The sequence below is a fragment of the Rhinoraja longicauda genome, chromosome 1, assembly GCF_053455715.1.
Source record: "Rhinoraja longicauda isolate Sanriku21f chromosome 1, sRhiLon1.1, whole genome shotgun sequence".
NCBI classification, from domain to species: Eukaryota; Metazoa; Chordata; class Chondrichthyes; order Rajiformes; family Arhynchobatidae; genus Rhinoraja; species Rhinoraja longicauda.
In genome coordinates, this window is record NC_135953.1 from 114,755,796 (window position 1) to 114,772,948 (window position 17,153).

The window sequence follows — 17,153 nt, forward strand, 5'->3', positions numbered from 1 at the left end:
CATAATTTCCATATGAAATCATCCCATAGTTTAGGTTATCGTATACCAGGTATTGCCAGTACAACAAAGACGAAAACGAGTGTGTGTGCGTTAATAAACCACTTTCAATAAAAACCTGTATCACCTGTCTCTACGAAAGTAAGAGATTTAATGCTGAAGTAGAGTGTACAACTGAATATGCTCCAGAAATAGGTCTAGTTTATATTGAATTTATGAAACGTACTGGCTTAATATGTGATAAAACAAGCTCTGGACTTTTCATTGTAGTTTGTATGATATTTAATGTTGGGATAAATAATGTAAAATGTAAAAATAACTGGGTAAGAAGTTGTGATCGAATAAATATGGACACAAGGTAATGCCTTTCTTATGGTTATTTTTGTTCTTAAAAAAATTATATTAAAAAAGCCATTATTTTGTTCTCGAATCCTGCGCAGTATTGCTATGACAATATATCTAAGAATTCTGATAATTAGTTTCCCTCTCCATTGCAGACAATGAGGATGTGATCAGAGATTGTGTGGAATTGTTAGAATGTATATCCTGCATATTTATGGTTTGTAGTTAGTAGTCAAGCTAGCACTAATGTATATTGTATTGAAATGCTGTGAAAAAGGTTATCACGTTGTTTGCTACTGGAAATTGTTTAACCATTCGAAGTGATATCAACTTCATTAACGTTATTTACTGTTACTAAGATAATTGTCAGAGGCAAGAAGCAAAAATGCGCATTGATAATAATCTGATAATCAGTTTCAATAAAGGGGGTAGATTGACCATGGCCCTGCCCCTCAGGATATTACAATGGGGTCTATTGCATGCAACTGAGAGCAGATGTGATTTTGCTAATGTTTTGTCTGAACTATACCCATCAATAGAGTTTGACAGTATTTTGCATTTAGATTTCTGCAGTAGAACTTTCTGATGTGAAAATGATTCATACTTCTTGTGAATACTCTGTGCTACCACTGATAAAGTTTAACTCTGATTTGGGGAAATAAAATTCCAGAAAACACAACATATTTCTGAATGGTAAAGCAGATAAAGCTTTATAGTGATCATTAGTTAATACTCATCATCTTTCTGAAATGGGCCTTACATTAGAATTTTTGAAATGTTTATGTTAAAATAACTATGTTAGAAGATTTAATCTTTTTTGTTTCAAAGTAAAATTTGATGGAAAAAATAATGGTATGAATAATATTCAATATAATATAGAACACCAAAGGAAAAAATAGAATTAAGTGGAGCCATCATGGGTTTATGATAAGAAAATAATGTTTGACTATTCCAGAGTTGAGGTCATCACTATGAGACTAGATAAGAAGGAACTACTGGATATGGTGCATTTATATTTTGGAAGGCATTTGATAAATTCCCATACAGATAATTTGGCTGAAGGGAATAAATGTCATATTTCTCCATTTGCTGAAAGTGGGATTTGGAGTATGGAGATGTAAATGGCCTTTACCGAGATATGGACAAGAACATGGCAGATGTAATGTAGAAAAATACACCAGTGCACATAGCTAAAAAGTAGACCATTTATTGCATGATGATATAGGACAGTGTTGCTGTTCAATGACTATGGAGTGCTTGCCCATTCGTCACTAACTTGCATTGTGCAAGTGCAGCAAGCAATACAGGGGCAAATGGTGTGGTAGATTTCCTTAGAAAAGGGTTGAATGTTGGAGTTAGGAAATCTTATTACAATCATGTCAGGCCTTGGTTAATCACCATTTTGAATCTTGTGTATAGTTGTGGTCTCTAGTTAAGAATGGGTGTGTTTGTTGTAGAGGGATTGCAGCAAAGATTCATTGCACTGGTTCCAGCGATAGTGGTTTTTTCCATGTGAGAACATATTGGGTAGTTTCTATTCTCTGGAATTTGATGAATGAGAGGACACCACGTCTTAACATACACAATTATTAAAGATATGGGTGACGTTTTGGGTCGAGACCCTTCTTCAGACCCGAAACGTCACCCATTCCTTCTCTCCCGAGATGCTGCCTGACCTGCTGAGTTACTCCAGCATTTTGTGAATAAATCGATTTGTACCAGCATCTGCAGTTATTTTCTTACACAATTATTAAAGACTCATTAACCTGCTACCATAATTTTCCCCCTGATTTACTTGTCTAGAAACAAGGGAGAACAGTTTCAAAATAAGGATCAGATTGTTTTGGAGTGAGATGAGGATAGTTTCTTCGCTCGGAGGGTGGTGAAGGGATATGGGGGGTAATGCTCAAAATTGGAGTTGAGATTGACTGTAAACAATGCATGGTTCAGAAGACGAGAAGGTCTGGATTGTCTCCCATTTCTTGTGTTAAATGTATGTGGCAGGAGATGCTGAGGTACTCTGAAGTATTATTCTATTTGATCAGATATAACGTAATAAATTAGAAATAATGAAAATGTATTCTTGAATTAATTGGTTGGCCTGCTTGTGAAAATATTGTTAAATTTAGTTTGTATGGGAGTAGGATGAGGGAAAGGCTGTTCCTTGCAAACCTGTTGCGGCCATTATTTGATTCATTGAATTGATTGAAAGATGCAACATGGAAATGGGTCTTTTTGTCCACCAAGACCATTTGTTCACACAAGTTCTAGGTTATTCCATTTTCACATCCACTCCCCACACACTCGGGGCCATTTACAGAGGTGAGGCCAATTAACCTAGAAACCCACATGTTTTTGGGTTGTGGGAAGAAACCAGTACTCGGAGAAAACCCACGCAGTTACAAGGAGAACATGCAAACTCCACACAACAGCACCTGAGGACAGGATCAAACTCGGGTCTCTGGTGCTGTGAGGCAACAGTTCTACCGGCTGCGCCTCTGTTCCAACTTCTACTCCTTTACCATCCCATCATATTTTAACTAATGAAAATCTACTTTCAACAAGATCATTTAATTTGCCAAGCGCGCATAAAGCTTTGAATACACCCCAGTTTTCCACTATCCTTAAGGGGAAATTAATTGTTCCTTATTTCAGTCTTAAATACCGTGAATCTAATTTAAAGATTGCACCGTTATTCTAGATTTTCCATTGCTCTCCAGAGTTTGCTGAACTGTGATGGTTAAAGTCACATTGGCTCTTTAAGCAACTTGTTTATAAATCTGAATGATATAACTCCAGAATACAAGACAGTCTGTCCTTGCCATTTAATCTTTTAATCTCTAGTACAATTTATGTAAATCATACTATACCCTTCCCAGGCTAATAATCTTTCCATAACATTAAATCTCCAAAACTAACTAGTATTTCAGGCTTGGGTATCATACAACTGAAGAATTACATCCTCAGCTTTGCATTACAGCCCTCTGAAGGTGATGCCAAAATTCCCTTGGTTGTTTTAATTGGACTTAGCACCTGTACACTAGTTTTTAGTAAGTGATATACTTGGGCACCCAATCTCTCTCTTTGACCGCTGAGTTTCAAACTATTTGGAAAAATATTTATCTTTGTGGTATCCAAAATGGGTAACTTAGCAATTATTTTTACAAAACAAAATGGCCACTCCATCAAACATCTGATTACTTTATTTTAGAATTACAGCGTGGAACCAGGCCCACTGAGTCCATGCCGACCAGTGATCCCCGTGCATTAACACTATCTTACACACACACTGCAAACCTGTACATCTTTGGAGTGTGTGAGGAAACTGGAGATCCCGGAGAAAACCCATGCAGGTCACAGGGAGAATGTACCAATTCCCTTCAGACAAGCTCCCGTAGCCAGGATCGTACCTGGGTCTCTGGTGCTGTAAGGCAGCAACTCTATCACTGTGCCATCCACAATGATGTGGCATTGACTGACAGTAATTTTGGGTCCTGATGTTTTTCATCCAAGTCCTATGAAATGCTGGGGCTATATGTAGGCTACTGCATAGTACCATTTAGCACATTCTGGAAATCAGAACAAGGCCTTTATCCTCATTGGTGGTTCATATCAAAAGTTTCTGTCCTACTCTGTCCTTGTAATAATCTCTGGTGTTAAACTATCTCTCATATGTTGTAAGGAAAATTAACTCAGATTCAAGCAATTAGTCAGATAAACTTTCTTCTCACTGCTTTGTGAACTATCATCACTCTGATCTGTGCTTAATCATTCTGCCCATGAAATTCGTGTAGTTTATTAGTTAAATGGACCAATCTGCAGTTGCGTACACCACAATCAAAGGGGTGATGTTTTGCAGTTTTCCAATCCCGAGCCACTATATTGAAATCAAAAGAGATTTGGAATTCATGCCCAAGGTTTTGGGTTGGAACATTACGTCATGAAGACTATTTCTATTGCATGTTACCATTTAGAAACCTGTTTCAGCTACAAAGTTCCTTCCATTGATTTATTCTCAAAATACCAAACTAACATGATTTTATTATCCAGCATTGATAATTGGATACACAATAACAACTCCATGCAAACAGTATTCATTATAATTTTGGCTGTCAGCTTTTAACAGATATTCCTGTTACAATTATTGCTTTTAATATATAAAATACAGGTGATCCTCAGCTTCTGATGGGGTTCCGTTCTGAGAAACCAATTGGAAACCAAAAGTATTGTAAGTCGAAATGCATTGTAATACATGTGATCACGTGGCCGGAAGCGAGCAGCGGGTTGCTGCCGTTTGCACCATTGCAAAGTTGAACCATCGCAAGTCGAAACATCGTAAGCTGGGGAGCAACTGTACATAATTGTATATCTTGTTTTTATGCTTGTTTTCATGCTGTTTTCTTTAGATTTTTATAGTTCTTTCAGCTTGGTTTTCTGCTTCTCCTTGAATTTATTGTGTGTTCTATGTGATTGCCCACTCTTCAATTGTCCCTGCATGATAGCTGATATCTGAGCACTAAATCCATTGTAGATTTAAAAAATGTGCAGTACAATAATGGGTCATGTAACCCGGCTGGTCCATACCAGTGTTTCTCTTTGACGTGAGCAGTTTTTTTCCGTGTCTGATCCTAAATGCATATCCTCCAATTCCTTTACACACTTATCTAGCGTAGTCCTATAATTGCACTGTTGTTCATTTCAGCTATTAGTAGTAGTAGCAAGTGCTGTGGTGTAACCACTCTCGGGGTGAAAGAAACTCTTCTTGAACATTTTTATTTGTCATTGTATATATTTGCATGATCCCTGAGGTCTGATTGCCTGTGATAGTTGAAAAATACTTAGATTTCAATGAACCTATTAATTGAGGATTCATAACATGTGCAAAATGTTGCCATGGATCAGATAAGTTTGACAAGAAAGTAGAAAATTGGCTAGAAGGAGAGCGAGTAGAGGGATGTAGAGCGAGGTAGTGTGTATTCTGTTGGGAGGGATATTATTGGGCAGCTGTGTGCACTGTATGTAGAGTTTGGTTCATTTGCTATATTCTGACCACAGTTTTCACCGGGAAATTGCATGAAAATATTTGGATGAAGTAACGCAACAGCATGGTTTCTGCCTTTTTAAGAAGGTTGGGGAAGAAAAATTATTTTTGAAAAGTCGAAATTGTCGTAAGATCAAGGTCATTTTTTGTCTGGTTTGAGGCTGGCTAGACAAAGGGTAGGAATTGGCTACAGAGTAAAATTTATGAGAGTCTTTAGTTTTTGCCTATTTGATTGATAGATGTTTAGGCAATTTAGGATGTCTGCAAGCTGGTGGAAAACTTAGAACTCAAGACTAGGGTGGTGAGGTTGAGTTATTATCTATACGTTTGTTATTGACCCTGTGTTTTTTGAGAGAATAATCAGGGAGCATTATAAGGATGTAAAATAGAAGGGGGAGGGGCAGTGGGTAGCACTGTTAAGTACTGATGTAAAATGGGATGAATATATATTGCCTGTGATTTTGAAAAACTTAAACCTGCTAAATAAGTCCTTGCAAATCAACGATCCTGCAGATGCTGCAGAAGGATGGTATGGTCAGCAATTTCAAAAATTGCAGGCGATAGGTTAGAAAGAAAAAAGAGACAGTTTGCATATGTTCCAGTCGCATCAGGATGCTTTAAAATGCATTTTCTCTACAACAATTCCAAACCAGCTTAGGTTTGAAAGTATTGCAGAGAAAGAAAGTATTTTTGAAGTTCTTAAAGGTGGGCATAGATTGGGACATTGGAGGAGAAATGAAGTCTGGAAGGTGGGTTGTTGGTCAATAAGCAAAGTTCGGTTCAATATTAGCAACCTTATGGAAATGTGAAAGGAACGATGGTTAATCATTTAATGAGAATAACACAAGGAGCAAGAAATGGCACATGGATCAGATAAGTTTGACAAGAAAGTAGAAAACTGGCTAGAAGAGCGAGTAGAGGGAAGTGGAGCGAGGTAGAATGTGATGGGGAGGCCTGATGGTAGTCAGAAGGAAACACTCCTTGAACCCGGAAGATATGATTTTCAAGCTCTCGCCTTCCCAGTGGTAATAGTGAGATGAAAGTGTGGTAGGGTGGTGTTGGTTTTTGATATAGCTGCCTTTTTGAGGCAGTGCTTCCAGTAGATCCCACAGTTGTGTGAACGTCAATGGCTGTAATAGACCATGCAATGTCTACAACTTGCTACACCTTTCCTGGGTGTTCGAGTTACTGAACCAGGCTGTGATCTAACCAGTCAGTATGCACTATACTGTATACCTGTAGAAGTTTGAGGGGGTATTTGTTGACATACCAAATCTTCAAAGGAAGTAGAGGTGTTGATGACCACTCTTTATGATTGCATTAATGTTCTAGACCCCTGGACAATTCTTCAGAGATGCATGCCCAGGAACTTGAAGCAGTCAAGCAAGAACTTGAAACGATCTCTCATTTTCTTTTCCCGTGACTTTCAGTCTGAAGAAGGGACTCAACCCAAAACGTCACCCTTTCCTTCACTCCAGCTGAGTCACTCCAGCTTTTTGTGTCTATCTTCAATTTAAACCAGCATCTGCAGTTTCTTCCTACACAACTGGAAGCAGTTATTGTTCTCCACTTCTGTCCCATCAATGAAGCCAGGTGCATAGATCCTCAGATTTCCCTTACTGGAGTCAACAATCAGCTCGTTGGTTGAGAACAAGATTGTTATTCTGGCACTATTCAAGGATTCAAGATCAGTTTATTGTCACATGTACCAATTAAGGCACAGTGAAATTTGAGTTACCAAAGAGCCATACTAAGTGAAGCGCAACAAGACACACAACCCACATAAAAGTTAACATAAACATCCATCACAGTGGATTCCACATTCTTCACTGTGTTGGAAGGCAATAAAGTTCAATCTTCTTCCTCTGTTCTGCTGCGTTCGGGGCAGTTAAACCATCCACAGTCGGGGCGATCAAAGCCCCCGCAGCCGACGATCAAAGCCCCCGCAGCCGGTGATAGAAGTTGATTATTAATCTTCCTCCAATATTCTGACACATTGTTATGCATTATTCATCCAGTTATAACTGTCGTATCGCAGTGGTATCCCATTATAACAGTGGTGTCGCTGGTGAATTTAAAGATGGCATTGAAGCTGTGTCTGGCTACACAGTCATGGGTATAGAGAGAGGAGAGTAAGGGGCTAAGCACAGTCTTGAGGTGCTCCTTTGTTGATGATCATCGATGAGGTTGCCGATTTGTGCTGATTGTTGTCTGCCGACAAGGAAATCGAGGATCCAATTGCCTATCTTCATTAAACTTTACCCCTCTCACCATATAGCTATGCCCTCGAGTGTTGAACATTTCTACCCTGAGGGAAAAAGGTTCTGACTGTCTACCCTGTCTATGCCTCTGATAATTCTATCTACTTCAATCTCTGTTCCAGAGAAAACAATCCAAGTTTATCCAACCTCTCCCTGCAGTTGAATCCTTCTAATCTAGGCGGCATTATGGTAAATCTCTGCACCCTCCGAGGTCTCCACATCTTTCCAGTAATAAGGCGACCAGAACTGCACACAATACTCCACATGTGGCCTAACCAAAGTCTTGTAGAGCTGCATCATGACTTCCTGACTCTTATACTCGATGCTCCTGGCAATGAAGGCAAGCATACTCTACACCTTTTTACCACCCTATCTACTTGTGCTGCCATCTTCAGTGAGCTATGAACTTTGACTCCAAAATCCCTCTGCACGTCAATGTTGTTAAGGGTCTTGCCATTAACCGCACACTCTACCTGTACATGCATCCTTCCCAAATGGAACGTACCACACTTTATCGGATTAAACTCCATCTGTCATTTCTCAGCCCATTTCTGCAGCTGCTCAATATCCCCCTGTATCTTCTGACATGTATTCAAGAGAGAGTTAGATATGTCTTGGGGCTAATGGAATCAAGGGATATGGGGAGAGAGCAGGAAATCCAATGATTTTGGATGTTCAACCATAATCATATTGAATAAAGGTGCTGGCTTGAAGGGCTGAATGGCCTACTCCAGCACCTATTTTCTATGTTTCTAGTATTCCTCGCTTGTGTGCAATTCCTATAATTTTGGTGTCATCAGCAGACTTACTGATGCATCTTGTGTTCAAATAATTTTTCAGAGATTCTGAATTGAATTCCATACTATGGCATAATTCCTTAGATTTTGATTTAAATAATATGTTCTATAATGATAAATCCTTAGCAAAGATAGTTCTTGTGCCTAATCTTTTTTTTGGCTGCAAATTAGCTGTCTTGCTAACAGGTATTTTGTTATTTATATTACAAGAGTTTAGTGATTTCCAAGAACCCTTCTTAATAAGGTATACATACATGTTTGCTGAACAGGATGGAAAATTCTGAATATGTACAAGGCATGGTTTTAAATTAAGGAATTTCAGCTGCATTGTGCTATATGGTTGATAGTTTCTGCAGAAAATATAAAATACTCAGTAATGTATATTTTAGAAATAATTTCCACCAGATTGGAGGAACATTATTAAGCTTGCTGAATACTGAACATTTGGAAATGATAAAGAAATTAAAGGGCAAATTATACTTAAAACGTGAACTATTATTAGACTATTTTGTCAATAGCAAAGGAACTTGGCTCACGGCCAACCTTTAAGGTCCATGGAGGCCCAATGGACTCTGGGAGGAAAACGTCTCCTTTTCTGGTGCCTTCTATTATGCAGCTGTTGAAGTGGATCCTTGATATACAACTGTTGTGATATCATCGAACCAACCAGTTTAATGATTAAGGCAATGATATAAAATAGTTGACGGACAACTCTCCAGAGAACCAAATGCAATATTTTTAGTTACCTTTTTAAACGGTTCTGTTTGGTAATGAGGGCTGAACATAAGGATTTGGTTAAAGGGCCTGTCCCACTTAGGCGATTTTAAGGCGACTGCCGGCGACTAGGCTGTCGCAAACAGTTCACCGGGGTGTCGCGGGCATGATCGTGAGGAGCCTTCCAAGCATCGTAGTGGATCTCAGCGCGTCGCTGAGAAATCAACTGGAGTGATATTTCTCGGCGACAGCTGGCTTGTTGCCAGGTATCATTGCTTATTGCGGGCGATGTCGCATGCTGTCCCCAGGTTTGCTAGGTTCTCTTAGATGCATTTAGAAGCACATAATATTAAATTAAGTAAAGGCATTTGAAGATACCATAAAATACTTGTGTTTAACCAATTTATTTACCGTCAGGACATTTGACAGGTAGATTGGAGGTGACAGTTTGATGGTCAGGTAAGCGTGGGAATTTTCGCGATGTTTATGGCCATAAGCGATTACATTTAAAGTAGGCTCCCAACCCAGATATGCAACCCAGAAATCAGATATGCATCTCCCGTACATTTTCAAAGAATGCCCACACTCTGCACAAAAATCCATTTAACCATTTAAAATTAAATTTCTTAATACAGCTATTAGTCAATCCAGTTTATGCCTTGTTACCATGAAGCGTGGTTTTCAAGTAACCCGGGCAAGATGTTATATTTCAAAACTCTCAAGTACATACCGACTTATCAGTGATTTCAGCGAAAATTAGGACGCCGGAGAAAAATCGACAGTGTGGGAATTTCGCGATGTTTCCGAAGACGGTGTAATCTCGACCTGACTCGGCATTGTCGAAGGGTAAAAGAAAATCTCGGCGACCTGCTATGACTTTGACAGTCGCCTAGAAAATTGCCTAAGTGGGACAGACCCTTAAGACATATATTTAAAAATTGCAGTTCTTACAATTATTTTAAAGCTCCCTTATTTGAAATATTTATGTGGGGGTATTGTAGAACACAACATTTTTTTACCAGGGCCAGATCATGTGTGAAACAACAGAAATAGTGTGGCATATTCTAAAATTCACTTAGACTTCATAATAAAGTTAGTTTTACAGTGGGAATAATTTATAAATAACTTACATTTTTGATTTTCATAGAATCAATCATGCAGCATGGAAACAGACCATTAAGCCCAATTTGTCCATGACAGCCTGTTGGTGTCCTTCTGTAGTAACTCCATTGCCCAGCACTTGGTCCATAACCTTCTGTGCCCAAGTGATTCATGTGTTCATCAAGACACTTTTTTTTAAAGCTGTCAATGACCTGGCTTCAATCACTCTCAGGCAATAGATAGTTTTGGAGAAGGGTTGCTGAATCAGCAATAGCAACCGTCATGCACCCCAAAGACGACACTACCTATTTTGGCTTCATTGCCAAACCAAAATCTGAGCCAGTGAATTGAAGCATGTTTGATTGCTTTGAATTTTGAGATGAATTTCCCAGGATTTTTCTCAGGTTTGCTTGAGATGTTTTCCTATGAATGTCTTTCATAACTGAATAATTGGAGTAAGCAATTGTTAATACATTTGAGCTGCAGCACATTGGGATTGGGCTGGCTTGGTGAACCTGTAGGTCTTTGTGGAAATTTACTTCATGTTATATTTTGTATGAAATAATCTTTTGTCAAGATGATATCGAGAGCAGTAGTGTGTTTCAAGGATATAATTGGATAATGATCCATTGCCTTGGAAGAAAGGATTATTGATGGATTGAATGTAGGATCATAATTTTGGAATTGAAGCAGAAGGCAATGTTTTCACAGAAATGATTCAGCTCAGTATAAAAACTAACAATTCTGGAGTAGGCCAAATGTTGATGGCATTTGTTAGATCATTGTAAAATTCTAATAGGAGTCAGCTGTATTTGACTTGGGTGCATAAATTCAAACATACAGGTTTGATATTAGACCTGCAAAGTGGGGTGGATTAGTGCTGAAATTATAGTTTGAAAATAGAATTAAGTAAGAGTGGATATTTAAAAGTGAATAACCTCAGGTCAGATACTTTGTGAAGAGGTGGGAACAGCATGAATGTGATTAACTTCTTTTGGAAGCTAATTATTTGGATAGATAACATTAGCATTCGAATAAGAGGTGGCTTTTCTAAGGAAATGCAAAAAATATTGCAAGAACGAACTTGAGAAAACTGGATCCAGTTGAAAAGCAATTTTCATGATGTGATTCCTCAACCTTTAATAGTTCTTGCATCTTGCTTGAAAGAGAGAGTTAGATTTAGCTCATAGGGCTAAGAGAATCAAGGGATAAAGTGAAAAAGACAGAACAGGGAATTGAGTTTGGATGATCAGCCATGATCATATTGAATGGCGGTGCTGGCTCGAAGGGCTGAATGGCCTACTCCTGCACCTATTTTCAATGTTTACGATAGTTCAAAATGGAGCATTCAGTTTGAGCATAAATCAATGGTATATATCAAATTACAGACATACCATAGAGATATAACCCGTCTCCAAAAAAAAACTTTACTCGTGCCTTGAGTAGTCTGACTTTGTAGCTATAATTTGTCAAAGATTTTATCAATATTATAATACTAGCCTTTGTTTTCTAATTAATTTGCCTCCATCTCCCTTTAACAGAAATGCTACGAACACAAGCAGTACAGACATGGGTTGAAGTTCTGCAAACAAATCCTTAGTAATTCTAAATATGCAGAACATGGAGGTACGTTGGCTTTGCTATTTATGATTTTGACAATTGATTTATTTTTCCTTTAGTTGTAAACCCTAAGCCTAAACGTGATCGACTTTGACGCATTTCTGCAATCTGTCATTTCTTTGTAATGTGCTTGTTGTGGTCTTAGCTTTGTGGTGCAAATTACATTCATGGTAAATGGCAACAATGGGATGTGTGTGGAGTGATTTGGGAGGAGTGGGGTGGAGATTCACAGATTATAGTTTTAAATTTTCTGAATAATCTCATTTTAATTTCTATGCAATGTGGTTGATGTTTCTTTATTCAGATTTTTCTCCACTATTAGGTGGCTGTTTGAGTTACAGATCTGCATGTGAAAATTATTCACCATCACATTGAAATGGAAGTTGGGATGGTTAGGATTGAGGCAAAACATGGTGCTGTATTTCTAATGAATGGCGGTGCTGGCTCGAAGGGCCGAACGGCCTCCTCCTGCACCTATTTTCTTCTTCTTCTAAAAGTGCAATGTATAACCAGTGGGAGGGATGGTGGATAGGTTGGAATGTGGGTGGAGTGGTGGGAAATAGGTGACGAAGAGGTGTGTGTGATGAGCAGGAGGAGGAGGTGGAGGAAGGGAGAGGAACTGGTTGATGGGTCTAGGGCGAGTGTAAAGAAAGGATATTGTGAGATGATCTGGGTAGATGAGGGGAGTGAAGCATGGGGGAGGGAATTTGCCTGAAATTGATAAAGTTTAATGTTCATGCCATTTTAGATTGACTACCCAAGCAGAATGAAGAGCTGTTCTTCCTGGTGGCATATGACCTCCTGCCAGCAATGAGGAGGCAGAGGACTGACAGGATTTGCCAGTACTGGGAATGGGAAGTGGATTTGAAATGGCTAGCAACCAGGAGCTCCAGCTGGCCCTGGCAGTCAGTGCAAGTGTTCGGCGCAACAGTCACCTAGTTTATGCTTGGTCTTACTGATGGATAGGAGGATATATCCTAAGCAATAGATGAGGTTGGAAGGAATGCATGTAAATGTGTCACGCCTGGAAGGGCTGTTTAGGTCCCTGAATGGAAGTGAGTGAGGAGGTAGAGGGACAGATGATGCACCTCTTATGCTACAGGGGAAATGCCTGGGGAAGGATGAACAAATCAGCTTGTCATGGAGAGTGCAGTATATGCAGAAAGCACAAAATGATGGAGAGGGGAAGGCGTAATTGGTGATGGGATCACATTGAAGCTGGCGGAAATGTCGATGTGATGTGTTATATGCCCCTTTGAATTCTCCATTTATCACCCACCTTCAGCCTTTGTGATCATCTCCACCCTTCCTGCCCCTCTACACCGATCCAAATAATCTTTACTTAAGATTTTGTCATCTGCAGTCTTGTTCTCAAAACCACCTACTATCAACTTTGTCCAGACCCCTCATCATTTTGTATACTTTCAAATCTCTCCTTAATATTCTCCAAAGAAAATAGTCCCAGGCTCTCCTGTCTATCTAACTCAAGTCCCTCTGGTCGGGCTCCGTCTTCATACTCTTACCATAACGTGGTGATCAGAATTGAACATGAAGGCCTGACGGCTGTTTTATGAAGATTCAGCATAACTTTCCTGCCTTTTTGTGTCCCTTCTGATATACCATGAATTATGCCTGACTTTTTAACTGTTTTCTCAATCTGCCCTGCCATTTTCAATGATATGTGCACACCTCTGCTCCTGCACCTCTTTTAGAAAAAAAATCCTTTATTTTTAATGGCTGGCGTTATTCAGACCAAAATGTATCGCCTCTCGTTCCTCCACAGAAAATCTCATCTGCCATGCATTTGCCTGTTTATATCCTGTTAAAATGTATTATCTTCACACATCACGATTCTGCCAGGTTTTGTGTAATTCACAAATTTGGAAGTTGTTGTTTACAAGTAAAACGCTAGGTCATTAATATGGATTATAAAAACAGTGGCCCTGATACAGATTCCTGGGAAGTGTTAGAACTCACCCCCCTCCCCCACATCACCTAGTCTGATAAACAGCCATTCACCATGGAACTCTGTTTTCTGTTAGTTAACCAATGTTGTATCTGTGCTGTCAATATGCTACCCTTCTCAGTGTCCTCCTTTAGCTATTCTTTGTATAAAATCTAGTAATTTTTTATTGATTATTCAGCAGCTTATCAATCATTAAGGTAGTGTCAAATCTTTATGCTGAAATTCTGTAAATTGAGCACTAAATCTTAAACATCTTAAATTTACAAATAGCCAACTATTTTATGAATATAGGATATCATGAATGGAAGCTAAAGTAGAATTTAACATGAGAGAATTTGGAGTAAATCAATTGTACAAATTGCAGAATTCACAAGTGAAAGGAATTTGTTCATCCATTGAAAGTAATCTAACATTTAAAGAGGAGGTATTTAAAGAAATCGGCTAATTCTTAGATTTCTATCTCTTGTCATGAACTCTACATCTATTGTTACACCCTGAAGCAAGAAGAAACTGAAATATTTTAATCTGTAATAACATATTTGTGGTTTGGTTTGGTTGAAATGAACAGACGTGCATTTTACCCTTTCATATATTAGGTTAATATCAAATGGATTAAAAAGCATATTTAAGTCTAAAGACAATTTCCTGTTGCCTGTGTGGTTCTATAACATAGAATAAGATAAAATTACGCAATAGAACAAGACCATTCAAACCATGAAATTGACATTGGTAGTTATCTGCTGCTTGGGCAGTCTTATTGCTACATGTTGTCCTTTTCCCCCAGTGTCCCATTTCCTTAACTGTTTGAAGTAATTCCTTTCACTTCTGAATTCTCAATTTTTAAAATAAAAGAGTTCTAACATAAAAAGCAGTCTTGTTAAAATTAATAATAGTAATTCTAACCCTGTTTTGAAGACAAACTTGAATTGAATTTAATTAGGTATTCTGCTAGTATTTGTGTTTTGTGAGTTGAGTTGCTAGTGGCCACCTTCGGGTGGTGAAAGTGGTGAAAGATTAATATTGTGTTTTGATATCACTCAGCAATGAATTTTACTGAACCAGATGCCCAAGGGAAGTTTGCTACTTGGCTGATTGCCTAGGAAAGACGTCTTTAAAACTTAAGCTGTGCAAAAGTAATTCATTGCGTCTGGGAAATTGATAATATATACTTCATCCTATGGAATAACTGTGTTCATATTATCAAATCGAATAAAATGCCCCTATGTTTGCAGAGACCTTGGCAATGAAAGGTTTGACTCTAAACTGCTTGGGAAAGAAAGAAGAAGCATATGAGTATGTGCGGCGAGGCCTTCGAAATGATCTGAAGAGTCATGTCTGTATCCTTTTTGAAATCAATGTTAAAATGCATGAAAGGGTGCGAAAAGTTGATTGAGTTACATATCCAAGTTATTTGCCAGGCACAGATTCAAATTCTTTTTTTGGCGATGAAGTGCTAAGTTACTTTTTTCTCTTGGTTGCCCAGAGCCTCACATTGGAAATTTTGTCTCTAATGCGCCGGGTTTTTTCCCCATCCGTTCATCCAATCCTGACAAGGCATTATAAGGGGAACGTCTACGTAACTTGAAATATTTTGCATATTCTATGTGATACACTTTAGATTTTTCATGTAATTTGAACTATCCCATCAAATTTCAACTCAGTTTAAACCCAATAGCTGTTTCAGTTTCACCAAGGAAAAGTGGTAGTGGGGAAATGAGCTGGTGGTTAGTTCCAAATTGTTGCTTGCAGCATGCTGATGTGGTTGGAATAACTGCTGATAAATGTAAATCATTGTGACCAGCTTGCTTTTTGTTGATACAAATTGTTGATTTCAATCTAGATTATCAAACCAGTGTCACAGCTGTTACAATGGGTTTGTCTTATTCAGTGTCTCAGTTCAGTAACAGGATGCAGTTTCATTTGTTTAAATGGAATCTTTTAAATGTGAGACCATCAGCTTTTCTGATACGAATTGTTGTAATGGTTAATTTTTAAAACTTCAAAAGGATCCTGTGGCTAAAATTCTGACAAACCCCAATCGCAATGCAGTTAAAGGTGGTAATTTCTGGAAAATGCAGTTTTTATTTTTCTTGACATTGAATCAGGTTGGCATGTGTATGGTCTTCTTCAAAGATCAGACAAAAAGTATGATGAAGCCATCAAATGCTACCGGAATGCTCTGAAATGGGATAAAGACAATCTTCAGATTTTGAGAGATCTTTCTCTTTTACAAATTCAGATGCGTGACCTTGAGGGCTACAGGGTGAGTGCTGTTTCCAGCCTGTTTTGTATAAGCGTGTGTTAGGTTGTTTTTGAGACAGGCACATTGTGAATATGCTTTTGTTTTGAACAGAGTTCAACTATTCTGCATGGAGAATTCTTATCCAAAAAGCCAGATTCTGGGAGTTATGACAGCGATAGACCTAGAAAGTTCATCTGATTTTCTTGTTCATTAGATTTTGATGGTTACATAAAGAACCTTTTTGTCATTAATGCTTCTGTAACAGACCCCTCCCCCTCCCCCTTCCCCCCCACCGAGGGTTTGGTCTCCTAATTCACTTGGAAATATTTTATAATTTATTCTTCATTGAATTTAAATCCTGGAATTCCCTATCTTGTAGCACATTAACAATGTTACAAAATGGGGACTTGAGGAGTTAATGGAGTTACCTCATGCCACCTTCTGAAATGCAAATGAGCCTGGTAAATAAATGCTATCTTTACTAAATGAGCCCACTTTGCTGCAAAATGAATAAATAAAAAGGCTAGCACATTAGATGTTAGGTTCTAAGTTCTCAAACAAGCCTTTCTGTTATCAAGTTCTTGGTACAATTATTTTGCCCGTGGTGGAACATGTGGAGGATTGTGCATAATTGTGGTCTCATTACCGTAAGGATATATTTTCCAGAGTGTGCAGCAAAGGCTGCACAAAGGTTCTTGGGATGTCGGGTCTGTCATATTAAGCGAGGTTGTGTAGCTGATGTCATAATTCAGTTTGGAATAATGATAAGTGACCCTATTAAATTAATTTAGTGGGCTTCCTGGGATAATATTGAATTTTTGGATTAGGCTTGTGAAAATGAATGGTATATGTATGCTGCAATTTCAAATGATGACAGTCTGCCAGACATAAAACCAAAAACAAAATCAAAGCACAGCTTTCTGCCACCAGACTTCCACTTTTTGATTTTTTTTCCTTTTAAAAGTTAATTGCTTTTCCATTGAGCATAAGTTGATTATGAAAGTAGTTTTGAACACAGTTTATAGCTCAACAGTTAGACGTTTCAGTGCTCAATGCTGAGGCATTGTACGGT

General features: G+C 38.4%; 2 protein-coding genes across 2 annotated transcripts in view; one reads left to right on the forward strand and one right to left on the reverse strand.

Moving 5' to 3' along the window:
* The window catches only part of ndufc1 (NADH:ubiquinone oxidoreductase subunit C1), a 442,230-nt gene that overhangs the window by 34,878 nt on the left and 390,199 nt on the right, over positions 1-17,153 (reverse strand). The gene's annotated exons all lie outside the window — the stretch shown is intronic.
* Positions 1-17,153, forward strand: part of naa15a (N-alpha-acetyltransferase 15, NatA auxiliary subunit a) — a 63,889-nt gene that overhangs the window by 1,209 nt on the left and 45,527 nt on the right. The window contains exons 2-4 of the mRNA XM_078404721.1: positions 11,795-11,879; positions 15,072-15,176; positions 15,945-16,102. Of these exons, the coding sequence (XP_078260847.1) occupies positions 11,795-11,879; positions 15,072-15,176; positions 15,945-16,102 (348 nt within the window). The remainder of the gene's footprint in view (positions 1-11,794; positions 11,880-15,071; positions 15,177-15,944; positions 16,103-17,153) is intronic.